The 20,966-nt window shown below is 53.3% G+C and overlaps 1 protein-coding gene across 7 annotated transcripts in view; it reads left to right on the top strand.

Annotated features, from left to right (window-relative positions):
* The window catches only part of CLOCK (clock circadian regulator), a 75,096-nt gene that overhangs the window by 17,476 nt on the left and 36,654 nt on the right, over nt 1–20,966 (top strand). For 4 of the 7 annotated variants that reach the window (XM_068137715.1, XM_068137714.1, XM_068137712.1 and 1 more), the window contains exons 3-7: nt 135–222; nt 12,555–12,672; nt 14,010–14,100; nt 17,433–17,492; nt 19,178–19,326. In XM_068137715.1, coding sequence (XP_067993816.1) covers nt 14,054–14,100; nt 17,433–17,492; nt 19,178–19,326 — 256 coding nt within the window. In that variant the 5' untranslated portion in view covers nt 135–222; nt 12,555–12,672; nt 14,010–14,053. Of the gene's footprint in view, nt 1–134; nt 223–6,162; nt 6,311–12,554; nt 12,673–14,009; nt 14,101–17,432; nt 17,493–19,177; nt 19,327–20,966 lie in introns of all 7 variants that reach the window. The other 3 variants (XM_068137711.1, XM_068137709.1, XM_068137710.1) reach the window with 3 other exon arrangements.

Here is a 20,966-nt window from a genome sequence, read left to right as displayed (position 1 = left end):
AGTGTTGCTGTGTGGTTGTGGTTGGCCTCTGTTTGCCGGGGGTGGCTTCTGCTGGCTTGGGTTTCCTGGGCTGCGTTGGGTTGGTTTCTTTAGGGCCTGAATTGATCTGACTTTTCTTTTCTTCTGAGTTGCAGCAAATGCAGAGTGAAGCCCCTCCTTTAATCTGCAAAACTCTCCTGGGAAGTTCCTTAGCTGCTTTCTGCTGAAGGTCAGTGCAACTAGGTGAGTCTCTGCACGTTCTGCTGCTGCTCAGCAGCTGAGGAGTTAATCCTGCTTGTAATGCTCAGTGCTAAGAGAAACTCTGGCATCTAACCTCAAATCTGGGAGACTGGATGATTATACAAACAAATGACACAGCTCAGAGAGGGGAGGGGAAGAAAAAAAAAGAGGCAAAGATTAAGCAACATATTCCTGGCTTTGCTCCTGAGGTGCAAAGCTGTGTGGGCCCCAAGGATGCTTTCATTTGGTGTTTCTCCAATGAAGCTCTTCCACAACATGGATTGCTTCCTAAGGTCCCCTACTGGCATTTCTGGGTTGCTGTGGCTGTTGATGAGCTGAGCTGAGGAAGAAGTTGTTGAGCAGGAGGCTGCTGAGCCTCTGGCCCAGGCTGCCCAGGGAGGCTGTGGCTGCCTCCTGCCTGGGGGTGCTGAAGGCCAGGCTGGATGAGGCCCTGAGCAGCTGAGTGTAGCTGAGAGGTGTCCCTGGGCATGGTGTGGAGGTTGGAGGAGCTGAGCTGTGAGCTCCCTCCCAGCCTGAGCCCTTCTGGGATGCTGTGGTTTTTCTTTTGAAGGAAGAGCTGCAGGAGTGCTCTGTGCAATGTCAGGGTCAGAGATTCCCAAGATTTCTGCCCAGTTCCTGCTGGTGTAATGCCCTGCAAGCCTGTGCCAAAGGGCACTGCCCTCAGTTACACCTCTGGCTCACTAGAGCTTTGCAGAGTCCAGGCCTTAGCTGTCAGTACTTTCTCCAGTGGATTTCCAAGAGTCAAGTGAGACTGCACTGGGAGGAGAGACTTCCAGCAGCAAAGCCCTTTCAGACAGTCCTTGCCAAATGAAATCTGAGATTGCAGCAGCAGAAGCAGCAGCAGCAGCTTGGGGAGCTTCACTGTTTTCATTGAAGCCAGTGGCTCATTTCTGAAGGCAAGGCCCTTGCAGCATGACTGACACTGTTGCTCTCCAGTCTGTTCTCTCCTGTTGTAACTAGCCTGAGCATTGTTCTCCTAGGCTTGAGCAGCTCCCCATTCAATTGGTCTAATCCTTTCTAAAAGAGCAGTTGTTACAGCCATGTGTGGAGGTTGCCCTTTAGCCCAGGGAGGGGATTGAGTCACACTCCCTGGGGATGATGCTCAGAGATGTGGTGCTTGGGGAGGCACTTCGGTGCTGGACGTGGCAGTGCTGCCTTCACCCTTGGACCTGATGCTCTGCAAGACCTCCTCCAGGGTGAGTGCTGCTGCTCCAGTCTGGAAAGGAGGCAGGGAGGAATTAAAACCAAACCACCAAAACAGATGGCAATCTTGTAATTAGTGCTAACTTCCACATCTTCAGTAATGACCTGGAAGGAAGGCTTTGAAGTGTGTGCAAACAAAGCACAGTGATGCTAATCTGGGAGGTGTGGAGAGCAGGAGAATGCAGAGAAGGCTTTGAGGGCTGGGAAGTAAGGATCCTGTGGGGTGTTGAGAGCAGGAGAATGCAGAGAAGGCTTTGAGGGCTGGAAACTAAGGATCCTGTGGGGTGTTGAGAGCAGGAGAATGCAGAGAAGGCTTTGAGGGCTGGAAACTAAGGATCCTGTGGGGTGTTGAGAGCAGGAGAATGCAGAGAAGGCTTTGAGGGCTGGGAGCTAAGGATCCTGTGGGGTGTTGAGAGCAGGAGAATGCAGAGAAGGCTTTGAGGGCTGGGAGCTAAGGATCCTGAGAGGTGTTTTGGTAGGTAGAGAGAGTGTGGTCTGGGCATCCTGTGAAAGGAAAGCTTGAAAAGTGGTAAGAAAGATGTGGGGGGAAAACCACCTGAGGGAAAGAGTTTAAAGTCATCCAAAAGCAGTGAGGTAGTGAGGGTGGTGCCATGCAGTTGATAGGATCTTGTGTTGAGTGGTGTAGGTGGGAGGGCTTAAGGGTCCCCACCAAAACATCTTTGAGGACTCGATCACAGAAGAGACCTCAAAGGTCCCCAGGTCCAAGCATCTCCCCAGCACCACCATGGCCACTGAACCACGTCCCCAGTGCTGGCTGATCCCTTTCCTTTGGGTTCCTGCACCTGGCAAGGTGGTGAGAGGAGGCTTCATCTCTGTCCTCAAAGTGGGCCAGAAAGTTGTGCCAAGAGTTCCCAAGGACAACACAAGCAGAGCTTTTCTGCCTTGGTTTTGTCCACTCTGTAGCCAAGAAGAGAGTTTTGGCCATTTCCTCTCTGTCCCAATTGCAAAACTTCCGTTGTTGCTGGTTGGGGTGTTGGGGGTTTGGGGGGGGGGGGGTTGGTTTTGTTGGATTGGGGGTTTGTGTTTGTTTCTGTTTCCTGCTAAGGCTCTTCTTGCCTCCCTCTGTCCCAGGTTCTGCAGTCACTGCAGCTCCAGCTGTGCCTGAATTGCTGGAGTGAAAATCCTGACAGGAGAGTAGCTCTGGTGCTGTGCTCAGGGGATTAAGGGAGGGGGGCAGTGCAGGGGGCTGGGGCTCTGTAAGGAAATGACTGGGATTGCATTTGCTGTGTAAACCTGCTCTTGCTGTGCCAGGTGGCTGTGTTGGAAGAGCTGAAGGATCCCCTGGCAAACCCCAGAGCTTTAGCAAAGTCAGTCTTTGTTTTGGTGAGTGCCCTTGGTGGTGTGAGCAGAGCACACAGTGTGCTGAAACAGAAGGGTGTTTGGCCCCAGCCCTGCAGCTGGCAGCCCTTAGTGCTTCCTGTGCTCTGGTTTTTACAGCCTCCTTTTTTGACCCTCCATCTGGTCTCTGGGATGATGTGGACTAGGGGGAATGGACTGAAGCTGGAGGTGGGGAGATTCAGGCTGGAGGTGAGGAGGAAGTTCTTCCCCATGAGAGTGGTGAAGCCCTGGAATGGGTTGTGCAGGGAGGTGGTTGGGGCCCTGTCCCTGGAGGTGTTTAAGGCCAGGCTGGCTGAGGCTGTGGCCAGGCTGATCTAGTGTGGGGTGTCCCTGCCCATGGCAGGGGGGTTGGGACTGGCTGATCCTTGTGGTCCCTTCCCACCCTGACTGATACTGTGAGGCTATGTGCAAGACTTCTAGGGGAAGGGGATGAGAGGAGGCAGGGAGCAGGAGCTACTTGTTTCCTAGAATCCTAGAACAGCTCAGGTTGGAAGAGACCTCAGGGCTCATCCCCTCCAACCTCCACACCATGCCCAGGGACACCTCTCAGCTACACTCAGCTGCTCAGGGCCTCATCCAGCCTGGCCTTCAGCACCCCCAGGCAGGAGGCAGCCACAGCCTCCCTGGGCAGCCTGGGCCAGAGGCTCAGCAGCCTCCTGCTCAACAACTTCTTCCTCAGCTCCACTCTAACCCTGCTCTGCCTCAGCTCCAAACCATTCCCCCTGGGCCTGTCTGCAGACACCCTGAGGAGAAGTCCCTCTGCAGCCTTCCTGCAGGATCCCTTCAGCTCCTGGCAGCAGCTCTGAGGTCCCCCCAGAGCCTTCTCTTCTCCAGGCTTGTTTGGTAGGTTTTGACTGGGAGCTTCAGTGTTGGAGCTGGAGGTGTTCCTGCTCTCTCATTTTGTGGACAAGGGAATGTGAGGCCTCACTTCTGCCCTTCTGAAGGCACTGTGTGGTGAGGTGCAGTGCCTGCTCCGTTCTTCAGGCAGTCCACTCTTGATGGAGGCCTTGCAGGATGGAAGAGCTGTGAGTGAGTCACCCAGGCTGGGCACCCTAAGCATCAGAAGCACTTCCACAGCTGCACAAGCTGAGGGTTGTGTAATCAGCCTGGGGGGGAGGGAAGCCCTGCCTGTGACTGCAGCATTGCTGGTGCTGTATTTACATGTGTGCATTTCTGCACCATATGGATAATTACATCTCAAATTAAACATTAGCTTTCTGAAACACCTGTCCCTTGTCTTGGGCTCTTCCTGGGAGCAGCTCTCCCAATCCTGTTTCTGTGGATGGAAACCTCTGTCCCTGTGGCACATTTGGGCAAGACTCACAATTGAAAGGAGCTGCTGTTGGTCTGAAGAATGCTGACACTCCATTTGCTTGGTTTCATGTTCTTCATACCCTCGTGGCAGGGGTTGGAAGGGACCCAAAGAGATCATCCAGTGCCAGAGCAGGGCCATAGAATCCAGCACAGGTCACACAGAACACATCCAGATGGGGCTGGAAAGGCTCCAGAGCAGGAGACTCCACAACCTCTCTGGGCAGCCTGCTCCAGGCTCTGCCACCCTCACCACACAGAAGTGTCTCCTCATGTTGAGGTGGAGCCTCCTGTGTTCTAGCTGGTGCCCATGGTTTCTTGTCCTGTCACAGGGCACCACCACAAAGAGACCATCACCTTCATCTTGACAGCCACCCCTCAGCTACTGATAGATGCTGGGATTCCCTTTCAGCCTTCTCAAGACTGAACAGCCCCAGTTTTCTCAGTCTCCGTGGGAGCCTGGTCAGGCTCCTCCTCAAGCTGTCACACTTCATGCTAATGAACATGTTAGATAGGCTGGGAATCCTCAGCCACACATGGGGTCTGTATCCTCCTGTGCTGCCCACTGACTCTTGGGGCTAAGTGGTGGATCCCTGAGTCTGGGTCACCTCATTCTGTCCAGAAGTGCCATTTGTCAGAGGTTGCCACACCAGCTGCAGCAGTGCAGGGGAGAGCACAGATGCTCCAGTGCAATATGAAGCAGACTCCTCCAGCAGTAGCAACAATGCTCACTTTTCCTGCTAGTGCTCTCTGGTTGTAGCTGAACACATGGTGTAGGTCAGCATGAAATGGTGGTGCTGCCAAAAGATGTCTGACCTGGTGATTCACTGCTTCCCCTTCCCCTGCTGCCAGCACAGCTTTGGAGCAGCCATATGGTGAAACAAATGTACTTCTTGTAGCTGAATGAAACAATACTTGGGTCCTGCTTCAGCAGAACCAGTTTTGGGCTCTGCTGACTGTGTGATCACAGATATTGATGCTGGCAGAAGAGAGGGGAGTTCATGTGAGTGGGGCCAAAGTCACCCAAGGCTGAGGTGATGAAAACTTGAGGCTGGACAGAGGAGTTTGTTCAGGGTTTGCAGGCTGCCCCCAGAGGTGGTGGAGTCTCCTCCTCTGCAGACATTCCAAACCCACCTGGATGTGTTCCTCTGCAACCTGCCCTGGGTGCTGCTGCTCTGGCAGGGGGTTGGGCTGGATGATCTCTGGAGGTCCCTAGCATTCAGTGATTCTGGGAAGTACAAGGAACTGCTAGGAGTGAAGTGCCTGCTGGTGTCTGTAGCCATGGAGTTGCCTGCATGGTCTCTGTGTGTACTGGTAACTCTTCAGCAGCAGGCTGGTCAGAGGGAGTGCTTTGTCTGTTCCTCCACATCCTAGCTGAGAGCCCAGTCAATGGGTTAGGAATGAATGAGTCAGTGTGTGCTCTTCAGAACCGATGGATAAATGCTGGAGTTCACTTCCCTGGCTGGCATGGCACCCTGCTTCCCCTCTGCCCTCTCCACCCCTCTGCAGTGTGCCCAGAGCCGAGCAGCAGTGAGGTGGCTCTGGATGTGCTAGGTAATGGTGTCTCAAAGGAGGCAGTTGCTGATGTGAAGCAGTTGACTGTCCCCTAAAAGGTGAGGTGAGTTGTAAATCGAGCAGAACTGCTTAAAGACCTGTGGCTGTGTCCTTAAACCTCCCCCTGAGTAGGCTGTGAAGGCACCGGGGGCAGAAAGGACTTGCAGCAGACTCTGGGTAGCAGGTTCCCAGCTCTCACACCCCCTGCAGCGTGGTGAGCATTAATTGGGGACCTGCTCTTGAGCTGCCTGCCTGCAGGTTGCTTCTGCCTAGAGGCCCATGAAAGGAAATGGAGCTCTAGAGAGCTGGGAGTGGTTTGGAATTGTCCCACTAGCAGGTTAGCCTCACGCCGTGAAGCCCCGGGGTGGCCTGTTAAGCACCATTTAAGAAGGCAGTAGGTGTTTTGGTTGTGTTGTTCTCAAGCTGGGCTTAATCATGAACTAAATTGTGGTTTAGATGTGCAAACACAATGCCTGCTCTGGCTCCCTGTTACAGGTTCAGCAGTGGCAGATGCAGTCAAGAGGTTCCTGTTCCTCTTTGTGTCAGGGCACTGCTCCTTCCCTGTGCCAGTTCTCCAAGGTACACGAAGCCACACTTCTGAATAGTAGCAAAGTGATAAAGACTGCACTTGAAACTGTGCTAGGTGAGTTCATTTCAGGGAGCTGCTTCAGTGAGTGTAACCAGAGCTGAAGGAGGGAGCAGCTCCAGTGTGTGCCAGGGGAGGGTGGCAAGGGGGAGGGGGGAGCCTTGTGCAGCCAGCCCCAGTGGAGCTGTGACCTGTGGCCCTGGTCTCGCTGTGGCTCACTCTCCTTGCACAAGATCTACAAGCAGCAGTTCTGCCACATTATGGCTCTGTTGTTGAAGGAAGGGCATCTGCAGTAAGGAGCTGTGAATGCAGAGGGCTGAGGAAGGCTTTCAGTGAGAGCAGTAGCAGCTGTTCCTGCTGGCCAGCTCGTTAAACACTGCCTTGGAATTTCTCTTACAGACTTACCCAGCTTTGGGCTCCTTTGTGGTTATCCTCTATGATTTTCTGAGCCAGAGAGTGTCCTCACTGACAGACTCAGAAAGTCAGCATTGTAATAGCTTTGAATTTGAAGAGAATTGTCAGGGTTGGAAGGGACCTCAAGGCTCAGCCAGTCCCAACCCCCTGCCCTGGGCAGGGGCACCTCACACTGCAGCAGGTTGCTCACAGCCACATCCAGCCTGGCTGCAAACACCTCCAGGGATGAGGCTTTCCTTTAACATCTTTGCTAACAGTTTGAGAGGGACACATGGAGAGCACCTCAAGTATCCCCAGACCTAGTTGATTCAAATCTTAGAAGGCAGTGATGATACAGGCACTGGAAGGGATGCAGGGGAAAAAGGCCTGGTATGGAAGGAGCTTCAGCACCCCACAGCCAAGGACCTGGCAACCTGCTGAGTGCTTTCCTGGTCACTCCTGAGGAGCAGGGGTGGGGACAGGCTGTTCCAGGGGTGGGCAGCCAGGCTCAGGCAAGAGCCAGACTGCCAGGAAGCTCCTGTTGAGGAGGCAGGTTAGAGGATGGGTTGGGAAGTCACATCAGTGAGCCAGAGACAAGATCATTGGGGTACATGGGCAGGCATGGACTGAGCTCCAGTGCAGCACAGGTGAGGAGACAGCCACCACAGCCTGGAACGAGATTAGAGAGCTGCTCTGCCCTGGGGAAGGAGCTGCAGTCCCATCTCTGTGGTGAGGAAGGGGAAGGAGAAGCAGGCTGCAGGGAGGAGTGGCAGAGAGCAGCTGGTCAAGCAGAGATCAGAGCAAATGATCTGGAGCAGTGAAGCAGTGAGCAGCAGTGTTGCCCTTAACAGGAGCTGGAGAGGTGGAAATTGCCCACTGCATTCAGAGGCCAGCTGCAGAGCAGAGCTCTCTGCTGATGGCAGGACAGTCTGCTAGAGGGGGAATGCAGGGGGAGCTGGGCTTTGCTCTTCCTCATGACCCTTGTTTCTATGAGGGGAGCATTCACAGTGACTTCCAGCCAGGCCTGTCAGAGCAGCTTGCTTAGCTGCATTGCCTTTGCAGGGAGCAGGTGAGGACATGTGTGTGACACACCATTTCCAGGAGCTTAACCTCTTTTTGCCTCTGTGTTTGCTGGCTTGTCTCCTGCTCATGGTGATCTGGAGGCACTTCCAGCTGCTGCTGTTTGTTTGGACTCTGCAGAAATAGGTCTGTGGGCAAAGAGTGTGGACTCTCTCGAGTGCCATTCTAACTGGAGTCAGTCTGTGGTAGCTCTGGCCACAGCAGGCCTCCCACCAGGCACTTCACCTCTCCTGCAGGCTGCTTGGACTTACCCACGTTTCCAGAAGCCCCTCAGGAGCAGGCCTGAGGCTGGCTGAGTTACTCTGACCATGGCAATCCACAGCACCAACCATCTGTCCTGCTGCCCTTCCTTCACTGCATTGCACACAGATGTGTCCTTGTCTGCTCCTGGCAAGGGTATTGGAGCTAAGCAAACTGCTCTGCCCCAGCAGGCTGCTCATGCCCACTCACAAATGTTCCCCCTAAAAGGCCATTGGGGTCAAGTGGTGTGGATGTCTGTGCTAGAGGCAGCCCTTTCCTCCTGCAGTGCCCTGTGCAGCAGGGGAAGCTGCACCCCTGCACCCCTGCAGCTGCAGTGTGGTCATCCCTGCTGCACAAGTACAGACCAGCACCTCCCTGGGCAGCCTGTTCCTGTGCCTGACCACTCTAGCAGGAAAGAAGTCCTTCCTAATGTCCAATCTAAACCTCCCCTGGTGCAACTTGAGGCCATTGCCTTTGTTCTTCCACTTGGTACTGGGTAGAAGAGACCAGAGACCAGCACCCACCTCATTCTAGCCTCCTCTCAGGGACTTGGAGAGAGCAGTGAGGTCTCCCCTCAGCCTTCCCTTCTCCAGACCAGCAATCCCAGTTCTTTTAGCTGCTCCTCACCAGACCTGTTCTCCAGACCCTTCACCAGTTTTGCTGCCTTTCTCCAGCACCTCAGTGTCCTTCTGGGAGTGAGGGCCCCAAAGCAGAAGGCAGTGTTCAAGGGGTGGCCTCCGCAGTGCTGAGTACAGGGCCACGATCACTGCCCTGCTGCTGCTGGCCACACTGTTCCTGATCCAGGCTAAGATGCTCTTGGTCTTGGCCACCTGAACCCACTGCTGGCTCATGTTCAGCTGGTTGTCTTCCATCCCCCCCCAAGGCCCTTCTCTGCTGGGCATGTTTCCAGTGAGCCTGTCCCAAGCCTGTAGCATTGCATGGGTTTGTTGTGACTGGAGTGCAGGACCCAGCACTTGGACTTGTTAAGCCTCATACAAGATCCAGCCTGTCCAGATCCCACTGGATCCCTTCCTCCCTTTGAGCAGGTCAACACTCCTGCCCCATTTGGTGTCCTCTGCAGGTTTACTGAGGGTGGATCTGAGCCCTTTAACCAAATCACTGAGGAAGGCCTGAAAGAGGGCTGCTCGCAGAGCTGAGCGTGGCTGGCTGCCCGCTGGCCTTGGCTGCAGTCACCACCACGCTTGGGCCTGGCCTTCCAGCCAGTTTTCCAGGGCATCCAGTGCTAAAGGCTGAAGCAAGGAAGGTGGTGAGCTCCTCAGCCTTTTCCTCAGCCTTTACCACTGCGTTCCTGGAGGCAGGGCAGGCTTTGAGTTCCTTTACCACTGTGTTCCTGCCCGAGTCCACCAAAGGACAGAGCTTCTCCTTAGCCCTCCTTTCACTGCCAATGTATTAGTAGAAGGATTTCCTGTTCTCTTTAACAGATGAAGTCAAATTAATTTCCAGTTGGACTTCAGCCCTTCTAATTTACTCTCTGATAGTCTCACAACAACCCTGTAGTCCTCGTGAGTGTCCTGCCCCCACTTCCAATGGCCACAGGCTCTCCTTTTCTCCCTGAGCTGCAGCCAGAGTCAGCTCAGCCAGGCTGGCCTTCTTGGCCACCAGCTCACCTTCCAGCACATGGGGACAGCCTGTTCCTCTGCCTTTGAGGCTTCCCCCTTGAGCAGCATCCAGCCTTCCTGGACTCCTTGGCCCTTTAGGACTACCTCCCAAGGGCCTCTGGCTGCCAGCCTCTGAAACAGGCCAAAGTCTGTCCCAGGTGGCTGTTGTGCTGACCCCCTCTTTACTCCTCCAACAATCAAGAGCTCAATCATTTCATGATTGCTATGCCCAAGGCAGCCTCCAATCATTCCATCACCCACAAGTGCTTATCCACAAACAGCAGGTCCAGCAAGCTGCCTTCCCTAGCTGGCTCTGTCAGGAAGCCATTCCCCCTGGGCCTGGCTGCAGACACCCTGAGGAGAAGTCCCTCTGCAGCCTTCCTGCAGGATCCTGCAGGTTGGACTCGATGATCTTTGAGGTCTCTTCCAACCTTAGTGATACTGTGGTACTGTGATCCCTTCAGCTATTGGAAGGCTCTGAGGTCCCCCTGGAGTTTCAGTCCCTGGCTGTGTACCAAATGAAGTGCAGGCCATGCACTGAGTGGTGCCTGCTCCATTCCTCAGGGCAGTGCTGGCAGGATGTCTGTCCTGAGCAGGGCTGCAGGGCGATTTCAGGTCGTTCAGGGCTGGAGTTGGGCTGAAGTTACTGAAGTTGCTTCAGTCTAAAGCATGAGATGTTGTAGCAGCTGCTGTCAACTTTTCACCATTACCTTAGGTTGGACTCTGGCTTTTTGCCCTGTGACTTACTCAGAGCCTTGCAGCTTCACTTGGCACTCAGTAACTTCTTGCCCCTCCGGGAGTGTGAAGCCAGCATGCTGCAGAAGCTGCAGTGCTGCTGCTTTCTGGCTGGGAGCAGTTTGCCTTTCCAGGGCAGCAGCTGAGCTTTGGGGTTGAGGAGCTCAGCTTTTTTGGGCACAGAAAGTTCCTACCCTTCTTGGTTGCAGGCCCTGGCTGTGTGCAAGAGACACAGTATCTAGGCACGGTTCATTCTGTGCAGTAACACCTCCTGAATGGCAGGGACAGCCCCACGACCTTTGGCCGCTTGTGGCTGTGGGTGCTGGCGTGCAGGCGTCCTGAACCTCCTGCTGCCTCTCACATCCCTGCCGCTCCTGCTGCCTTACAGGTGGAGCTGGCTTTGGTGCCTGAGGCTTTGCCACCCTGATTAGCTCTCCTTTGGGTCTGCTTTAAGCTTTATGCCATTTATGACATAAACATCTTCCTCCCCTCCTCCTTTTACAATCCCTTTTCCTTTTCCTGCCAGGGTGTCTGGCAGTAGGTTTGAAGCTGAGGCAGAGCAGGGTTAGAGTGGAGCTGAGGAAGAAGTTGTTGAGCAGGAGGCTGCTGAGCCTCTGGCCCAGGCTGCCCAGGGAGGCTGTGGCTGCCTCCTGCCTGGGGGTGCTGAAGGCCAGGCTGGATGAGGCCCTGAGCAGCTGAGTGTAGCTGAGAGGTGTCCCTGGGCCTGGTGGGGAGCTTGGATGAGCTCTGAGCTCCCTTCCAGCCTGAGCCATCCTGTGATGAAATATCCTTGCAAAGTCCCTGTAAGAAAAATCTGGTTTAGGCACTCTGAAGTATGGATCTGTGCTGAAATCCTGTGGTGTTTGGGTGTTTAGCTGTGATTACTTTGTTGTTTCTTTTCCATCCTGCAGAGGTGAGTTTTAGGTCATTGGAACTCTGGTCAGGAGCTGGCTGAGAGTTGTCCGAGTTGTTTGACTCCCAGCAATCTGAGCCCGCAGGTTTCATGTTGCAGTCTCTGTAACCTAGACTTCATGGGACTCTTTGTCACTGGTAATGTTTGCACTTGTCAAACAGAACAGAACAGGAAAGGAGGCTGTAAGCACCTGAAAAAGTAGGTCAATGGGCCAGCAGGTTATTTGGCCAGGCAAGAATGAGTGGCTTCATTGACTCGTGCTGGGGCTGTTTTTCTCCTGTTGGCAGATTGTTCTGCTCTGCTTTCACTCTGGATGTTAACATTTGCATCTGTATTTTAACCACTGAGGGCCTCTGTTAGGTGCAGAGCCAGGAGAAGATCACCTTTTCTAATCAAATCATAGGTAATTGTCGTGTTTTTCACCATGGAGCAGTATAAGCTTAGTTTTTAGCTCCCAGCTGGCTGTTGAGGCTGTGACATGGTTTCACATACTTCCCTTTTTGGTTTGGTTGGTAGTGGTACAGGTGCACTGAACAGTGAATACGTGTGGAAGACAGGGAGCAAGATAGAAACAGGATAAAGCTGGGAGCAAAATCTGGGTTTGTGTGCCTTAAAAACCTGGCAAGTAGCATGGTTGAAGGGAAGGAACTGTAAAAGTGAAGTATAATGGGGTAAGGAGGTTGGAAGTTGGTGACTGCTTAGCCTGCTGTTTAGGGTGGGGTTTTTTTGGTGGAGAAAGTGCATTTGTGAGGGCAGTTTGGAATTCAGCCTTGAAAGTGAGCTTTAAAAGGAAGGGTTAATGCCTGTCAGAGAGGGTGGCAGGAACACAGCTGAGCAACTTTGCTAGTTGCCTGCAGCAGCATTCTACACCTTCTGGAGCCCTGAGAGTGCCAGTTTTGGAGACTTGGAGAGGAGAAGGCATGAGTGAGAATGTCAGGAGGGGGCCCAAGTAAGTGTTCCAGTGGTAAAGGTGTTTAAATAATGATATAGAGGCACTTTGAAGCATATATTTAGCAGCTGAAAGTGAAGGTGTAGATGGTGTGGGTGATTCCAAATTGGAAAGTAAAAATGCTCTCAAGATGAAAAGTGATAACTTCAAGCAGAGAGGAAATTGTGTCAGGATAGGCTCCTTGTCAAGAGGGGCTTTACAGCCAGGTGAATTTGGATAGTGGAATGCCTGGAGCCTTTTTAATAAGCAGAGTGTTGCCTTTACAGAGTGCTCTGTTGGAATGATTCATTGGGAAAGCCAAACCCCAAAGCCTCAAGTGATCATTTTAAAACCCATTAGTTCTAAAAGTCTCCTTCCTCATTCTTTCTCCAGTTCAGAATCTGATGCTGTGCAGCAGAAGAGGACACATCTGACTCCACCTTGTTCTTCTTCAAAGGAACCAGGTGTCATCCCTAAACCCCACACTTCAACAAGTCCCAAGGTGTAAAAGGTAAGACTTGTGTTCCTGTAATTAATGGGGTGGCAGTCAGCAGTGCTGGGGAGAGGGGCAGCAGTGCTCAGGAGTCTCTGGAATGTGACTTGATTTGAGTCTTTGGACACAGACCTGATCTTTGTGGTGTTTTGCTTTAAACTTGACTGGTTGCATTGGAGTTCTCTCAGCAGCCTTTTCCATGGGGATGTTTAAGCTCTGAGAACATTCAGTGTCTTGCAAATTTGGATGCAGAGGCAGAAGGGTCAGACCTTGAAAAAAGGGGAGGGGGGAATGGCACTGCAGCTGCTTTTGCTGTGCTCTCCCAGTTCTTGTAGGTCCTTCTCTTGGATACCACCTCTGAGCTGCCAGCTGTGGCATGGGACCTGTGTGCTGTAGCAGGTGAATTACCTGGAGGGGGCTACAAGAGGGCTGCAGGAGGAGTTTCCAAAGGCCTGCAGCGATAGGAAAAGGGACAGTGGTTTGAAATTGGAGAAGAGCAGATTGGGACTGGATGTGAGGAACAAGTTCTGCACCAGGAGGGTGGTGGAACACTGCAACAGGTTGCCCAGGGAGGTGGTTGAGGCTCCAGCCCTGGAAGATATTCAGGGTGAGGCTGGAGAGGGCTCTGGGTGATCTGATCTGGTTGAGGATGTCCCTGCTGACTGCAGGGGGGTTGGACTGGATGAGCTTTGAGGTCCCTTCCACTGTGGTGATTCTGTGATGAATGACTTCCTTGAACACTGGGGAAGGCGAGCTTTGCTGAAGTGAGAGCTCTGACTCTGGGTGATGAAGGTGTCAGTTCTGTCAGGGGTGAGAGGTTCCTGTGTTTAGCTGTGCCTCTGGTTACCTTTGGCAGGCCAAAGGAACTATGTAATCTCCTGCAGATGTTCATATTGATCCTTATCAGGCCCTAGATTTGTTCAAACATTAACACTGAGCTGAAAGGGCAATTAGGGCATACCTGTATTCATCACAGAGTCACTGAGGCTGGGAAAGGCCTTTCAGATCATCCAGTCCAACAGTACCCATGGCCTGAAGCACCACATCTGCAGCTGCTTGAACACCCCCAGGGATGGGGACTCCACCACCTCCCCGGGCAGCCTGTTCCACCCCCTCACCACTCTCTCACTTAAAGTTTTCCCTCAAGTCCTAATGATTCTCTGCTGTAAAAGGAGATCTCAAAGTTCAGGTTGTGATGGTAAAGGGATACTGCATAGAGAAGGCAGGGTAGCAGAGCAGAAGGTTAGAAGAGAGGGCTGAGAGGAGACAGGCTGGTAGGGCAGCTGAGCAGCTGAGCCTGTGGGAAGCTGTGTGTTCCTCCTCTCACCTTGTGCTTTGCTTTGCTTCTCTTCCAGGCAGACGTACAAATGTCTACCACAAGACTAAAGTGTGCTATGTTATGTTTTTTACCATAAGCACCCATAAAATGAGCTCCATTGCAGACAGGTATGTGAACAGATGCTGAGAGACTGGAGACATTGACTGTGCAGGGATTCCTTCAGGCATTGCTGCTCTTTCCTCCCCTTCTGGTTAATACACAGAGAATATCATGTAGGAGAAGGATGGTTCCATCTTGTCCTGAGAGCACTGCTCAGGGTAATTGGAGCATCTACACTACAGCAATATTCCTTTCTGCAGCTATTCCTTTCTGGGCTGGTTTTGGACAAAGTTCTTTCAGTAGTTCTCAGCTGTGCTGGTGGGTTTTGTAGTCACTGGAAAGAGTGACTCCCACCTGGAGCACTGCCTCCAGTTCTGGAGCCCCTATTCCAACAGGGATCTGGAGGGGCTGGAAGGTGTCCAGAGCAGGGCCAGGAGGATGATCAGAGGGCTGGAGCACCTCTCCCATGAGGACAGACTGAAGGAGTTGGGGCTGTTCAGTCTGGAGAGGAGAAGGCTCCCAGGTGACCTCATTGTGGCCTTCCAGTATCTGCAGGGGGCTACAGGAAGGCTGGGGAGGGACTGCTCAGGATTTCAGGCAGTGATAGGACTAGGGGGAATGGAATGAAGCTGGAGGTGGGGAGATTCAGGCTGGAGGGGAGGAGGAAGTTCTTCCCCATGAGAGTGGTGAAGCCCTGGAATGGGTTGTGCAGGGAGGTGGTTGGGGCCCTGTCCCTGGAGGTGTTTAAGGCCAGGCTGGCTGAGGCTCTGGCCAGGCTGATGTAGTGTGGGGTGTCCCTGCCCATGGCAGGGGGCTTGGATACTTTCTTGTTTGGGGTGAGTCTCAGAGTTGCTGTTGTCAGCCAGGGACCAGCAGCTGTGTAAGTTGAGCTGAGGGCTTTTTCTTGCACTTGAATGTTTTAGTAGTTCAGTGTTTGCTGAAGGAAAACAAATCCATTGAAGTGCTTGGTGATGCTGCAGGTGATAGGAAAGTGACCTGCTAACCTATTTCAAGGGGAAAGCAATAGCTGAGGCATATTTTAGACTCCATTCCTTGACCTGGGCTGTCTCAGCAGCTTGGTTGAACATCTGTCCTTCATATTTTGTGTGTTACCATTTTGGAGTCTTCAGGGAATGAAATGTGCCTCAAGGGAGATGCAGTTGCAGCAGGTAGCAGCAGCAGCAAGGAGCAGCACTTGACAAATGCTCCTCTGGCTTTGGGAGTTCTTTCAGTGACATCCCACTGAAAGAGAGGAATTGCCTTCAGGAGCTTTGTTTCTGCAGCAGCACACAAAGTCATTAACTTCCTGACATCACTGCTTGTCACAACTCAGAGCTGCTTGGTGATCTCTCAGTTACAGATCAGAGAGATGAGGAAAGCTCCTTAGAAAGGCAGTTCCTTGCCTCAAGGGAAGGAAGCATTAGGACAGCAAATTCAAGGGGGAGCACACAGGAGTCAGTGCGAGCAGCACCAAGCAGACAGAATGGGTAAGGCTGGGCTGGCCACTAAACAAATAACAGATGCTCTCTAATAGCCCAGCCCAGAAGGGGAAGGGAGATAAGGGAGACTCATGGGCTGGGGGGAGAAGGAAAGCAACAAACCCAAACCTCCCCAACCTTCATGAAACAGTAACAGTAGAGATGAAAGGTAGTGCCCCTTGCTGGGGCTGGGGCTGGGGTGGCTGCACTACCAGCAGCACCTGCCAGTCTGGCACCAGCACATGCAGAACAATCAGTAACCAGTTTGCTAAACCCAAGGTATTTTGGCAGCCACCTCTGAAATCCCCAGAACCTCCTCGAGTCAGCTTGGCATGAAAGGGAGAAGCAGAGTTTGCAAGTGCAATTAGCAACAAAAGCCACTCTGTGGTGCCTGGGGTGCCCTGGTGAAGTTGCAGGGCAGGGCTCAGTACTCTCCAGCACAGCACTTCACCCAGAGCCCTGAGGGGATGCAGCACAACTCAGCCCTAACCACAGTTAACCAACAGCAGGACACAGTACTGCACTCAGCAGACAGGCTTTGAGTTCCCAGCCCTTCAGGGCTCTCAAGGGAGGAAAACCTGATGCACTCTCAGCTGAGCAGGCTGGAACCTGAACTGGTTGGGCCATCTGTCAGAGCCCCAGTTTGCCCAGCCTTGGGTGCCAGTAAATCTGTCACAGGCTGAGGCTGGGCTGGCCACTAAAGGAATGACAGATGCCCTCCACCCCAAGGGGAAGGGAGAGGGCTTAATAGAGGGCATCTGATTCCCCAGGAGAAGAAGGGAGAGGCAGTAAGGGAGAGTGACTTACAGGTTGGGGATTAAAGCCTTCCTAAACCAACTTTGAGACAGTAACAGAAAAAATCATATGAGCTAGTAAGAAAAACCTGCAGTATCTGCAAACCCAGCAGCCACTCCCCAGAGCCCAGCCTGGGCTCAGCAGCACCCTGGGAGGTGGATCTCCTGGATCAGGACCTAAGACAGAGTCCTCCTCAGCCAAGGAGAGGGTTTAACCCTTGTGATCCTTTGGCTTTATCCTGAGTGTGATGTATCTGGACTGGAATCCCTTGCTGTCAAGCTTGGGTCCCCTGCCCTCTCTGCTGATTCCCACCCCTGTGGCTTCTACTCACTCATGACTCTACTTAGGGCCCTCCAGTCAGCTACAGAAGATTTAGCAGTGACTTTGGTCTCCATGGGGCAAGTGATAAGCAAGAACCTTTCTGCAGAGTGATCCCTGGTAGGAACTATAAGCATGAGGTGCTGTCATCGCTTGCAGAAGCAGACCCTGTCTGCCAAGCCCTGCTGTTCACTTCAGAAGGTGCAGTCACTTACAGCAGGCGTGGCTGAAAAGCCAAGTCACTGACCAGAGCTGGTTCTGTTCCAGCTCAGAGCAGGACACAGAGGAGAAAGGAAAGGTATAGCAGCTTTGGAAAACAGAGGGGCAGGTGCCAGTTTTGAAGCCCTCTGCCACTAATGAATATCTCAGTGTTTAAGGAAATTGCATTTGCTTGCTCCAGACATTCCCAATCGTTGGAACAGAAGCTGCCTGTGACTTAAAATAAGTTCTGCATGCTCTCTGTCGTGTTGTCAGGAGGATAAAGTGATGGAAGCAATCAGGAAGTGTAGTGCTGGACTCAGTGTTTGCAGAGGGTGCTAAGTCCCCCTGAAGAGTCCTCAGAAAATGTGTCAGCAACCTCTGGGCTTTGGCTTCCTCCTTAGGGAGTAACCCCAGGAGAGCTCACAGCAGGCCTGGCTTAGCTTACTGCTGCTGGTCCTTGGGAGGCATCACAGCAAAACAAAGCTTTGGTTCCTTGCTGTAGTGGAGATGATGAATAAGGACTCTTTCCCCCCAGCCCTTCCCTGTGGTGGGACTGTGCCAGAGGGAAGCTTTGCACTCCAACATGTTGCTCCTTTGGTCTCTTGCAGGAATGATGGAAGCATTTTTGATGGGCTGGTGGAAGAAGATGACAAAGATAAAGCAAAAAGGTAACTTTATGAGTTCTCTGAAGTTACAAATGTCCTCTGCTTGCACACTTGCACCTACCTGGGTGATTTCTGAGCAATAAGCATCTGATTCTTTACTCAACAGCATTTCCCCCCCTGGTATTGTTCAGGTGTGTGGTGTAGCTACAGCCAGGGTTCAGTCATTCCCACTTTTTGCTAGGAAAAGTCACAGAAGGGCTCAGGCTGGGAGGGAGCTCAGAGCTCAGCTCCTCCAACCTCCACACCATGCCCAGGGACACCTCTCAGCTACACTCAGCTGCTCAGGGCCTCATCCAGCCTGGCCTTCAGCACCCCCAGGCAGGAGGCAGCCACAGCCTCCCTGGGCAGCCTGGGCCAGAGTCTCAGCAGCCTCCTGCTCAACAACTTCTTCCTCAGCTCCACTCTAACCCTGCTCTGCCTCAGCTTCAAACCATTCCCCCTGGGCCTGTCTGCAGACACCCTGAGGAGAAGTCCCTCTGCAGCCTTCCTGCAGGATCCCTTCAGGTGCTGGCAGGCAGCTCTGAGGTCCCCCCAGAGCCTTCTCTTCTGCAGGCTGCACAGCCCCAGCTCCCTCAGGCTGTGCTCACAGCAGAGCTGCTCCAGCCCTTGGAGCATCTTTGTGGCCTCCTCTGGACTCACTCCTGCAGCTCTGTGTCCTCCTTGTGCTGTGTACACCAGAGCTGGAGGCAGGATTGGAGGTGAGGTCTGAGCAGAGCAGAGCCAAGGGGCAGAATCCCCTCTGTTGATCTGCTTTGTTCCTAAGGCTTAGCTGCTCCACTGCAGGTGAAGGAGGAGGCCACTCTTCAGAACTGGTGTGTGAGATGTGATGAAGTAGGTAGTTTTGTGCAGCTCTCACAGCAGAACTTTGAAGGGTCTGTTTGCATGAAGACCCTGGCAGCAGTGCACCATTTATTGTAGGGAAGTTTCCAGTTGTTCTAAACCCTTTCACAGGCTCACAGGATGTCAGGGCTTGGAAGGGACCCAAAGGGATCATCCAGTCCAACCCCCTTGCCAGAGCAGCACCATACAATGTAGCTCAGGTCACACAGGAACACATCCAGACAGGCCTTGAAAGGCTCCAGAGCAGGAAACTCCACAACCTCTCTGGGCAGCCTGCTCCAGGGCTCTGGGACCCTTACAGGAAAGAGGTTCCTCCTTGTGTTGAGGTGGAACCTCCTGTCCTGGAGTTTCCATCCATTGCTCCTTGTCCTATCCCAGGGTGCAGCTGAGCAGAGCCTGTCCCCTCCCTCCTGACACCCAGCCCTCAGATAGTGATAGACATTGATTAAATCCTCTCTTAAGTCTTCTCTTTTCCAGACTAAAAAGCCCCAGGTCCCTCAGCCTCTCCTCCCCAGGCAGTGCTCCAGTGCCCTAATCATCCTCATAGCCCTCTGCCAGACCCTCTCCAGCAGATCCCTGTCCTTCTTAAAATGCAGAGCCCAGAGCTGGATGCAATATTCCAGTTGAAGTCTCAGCAGGGCAGAGCAGAGGGGGAGGAGAAGCTCCCTGGCTCTGCTGGCCACACTCCTCTGCATGCAGCCCAGGACCCCATTGTCCCTCTTGGCCCCCAGGGCACATTGCTGTCCCATGCAGAACTTGCTGCCCAGCAGCACTCCCAGGTCCCTCTCCTGGGGGCTGCTCTCCAGCAGCAAATAATGGCAGAGTGGCTTTGCTGTTGTGTTGTGCAGAGTGTCCAGGAACAAGTCTGAGAAGAAGCGCCGCGACCAGTTCAATGTGCTCATCAAAGAGCTGGGCTCCATGCTGCCGGGCAACGCGCGCAAGATGGACAAGTCCACGGTGCTGCAGAAGAGCATCGACTTCCTGCGCAAGCACAAAGGTACTGCTGCCCCCTCCTCCCCCCCCTCCTCCCCCCTCAGCCCCTGCAGCCCCTCTGCTCCCCCCTTGCTCCCTCCTTCCTCCCACCTCAGCACCCCGGAGCCCCTCTGTTCCCTCCTTGCTCCCTCCCTCCTCCCTCCCTTCATCCCTCCTCCCTCCCTCCTTTCTCCCTCTTGATATTTACTGAGTACATGAAATACTCAGGATTTTGCAGCTCCCTTAAGGAGGTTGTTTTAAAAATGTAAAGAGCTCCTGAGCACTGATGCCATTAGGTGTGAAGGTGGTGCCATACAAGAAGGATCTGGAGGTGCTGGAAGGTGTCCAGAGCAGGGCCAGGAGGATGAGCAGAGGGCTGGAGCTGCTCTGCTGTGAGGACAGACTGAGGGAGTTGGGGTTGTGCAGTCTGGAGAGGAGAAGGCTCCAAGGAGACCTAATTGTGGCCTTCCAGGATCTGCAGGGGGCTCCAAGAAAGCTGGGGAGGGACTTCTGAGGGTGTCAGGGAGTGATAGGACTGGGGGGGATGGAGCAAAACTAGAAGTGGGGAGATTGAGATTGGATGTGAGGAAGAAGTTGTTCCCCAGGAGGGTGGTGAGAGCCTGGCACAGGCTGCCCAGGGAGGTGGTGGAAGCCTCATCCCTGGAGGTGTTTGCAGCCAGGCTGGATGTGGCTGTGAGCAACCTGCTGTAGTGTGAGGTGTCCCTGCCCATAGCAGGGTGTTGGGACTGGCTGAGCCTTGAGGTCCCTTCCAGCCCTGCCAGTTCAGTGATGCTATGGTTCTGTTAGGAGTCAAGGTGGTGCCCTCAGGAGTCAAGATGCTGTTATGTTAGTGGCAGGGATATAACTGTATTTTTTGCTCATATTATACAAAAGCCCATGCTTTTCTGTTGGGGTTTTTTTGGGGTCCCATGAGCTGTCTCAGAGCTCATCTCCTCCAACCTCCCTGCCATGGGCAGGGACACCTCTCAACTACACTGAGCTGCTCAAGGCCTCATCATTTGTGTGTCGTGTTAAGGTCGCTGCAGCTCTGGCTGCCAGTGCTTGCTAGCATTGCTCTGCAGTGGTTCACATTAAAGAGCCTTGGACAAAGTGTTGGCAAAGACCTGGAGCAGAATTTGCCTCCTGAGGTGGTTGGATTTGTCACAATGCAGCAGAGTGCCCCCAGCAATAAATAAAGTGCTCAGCACCGATTAGCTGCTTTGTTGTCGCAAGTCCTGCTGGCTTCAGCCCCTAGGTTTTGATTAACTGAGCTGCTTCTGGTTCTTCCTGGACCACTTCCACCTTGGCCAGGGTTGGTACTCTGGCAGCAGCTCCAGATGAGCTAGCTGAGCTGGTTGTTGGCCAGTGCTGATTCTCTTTCTCATTGGGGGAAAAAATAGCAGAGGAAAATGTTGGAAACGCTGAAAGGCTGAGGAGTCACAGCATTGTCAGGGCTGGAAGGGACCCCTGCCATGGGCAGGCTCACTGCTTCTCATTACAGCTGGGAGCCTGAGACTCAGTGTACAACACACACAGCCAGCTGCAGAGCTTGGCCCAGCTGCCAGGTCTCTTTCAGTGCTGATGCAGAGCTGCTTCAAGTCCAGCATCTGATGGCTGGAGCTGAACGTGCAGGTTGGGTGCTGCTCCCCGTCTGGTCTCTAGCTG

The sequence above is a fragment of the Melanerpes formicivorus genome, unplaced genomic scaffold, assembly GCF_026170545.1.
Source record: "Melanerpes formicivorus ecotype bairdi unplaced genomic scaffold, bMelFor1.0.p_v2 SCAF_4, whole genome shotgun sequence".
NCBI lineage: Eukaryota > Metazoa > Chordata > Aves > Piciformes > Picidae > Melanerpes > Melanerpes formicivorus.
This window is presented reverse-complemented; position numbering and strand designations above follow the sequence as displayed.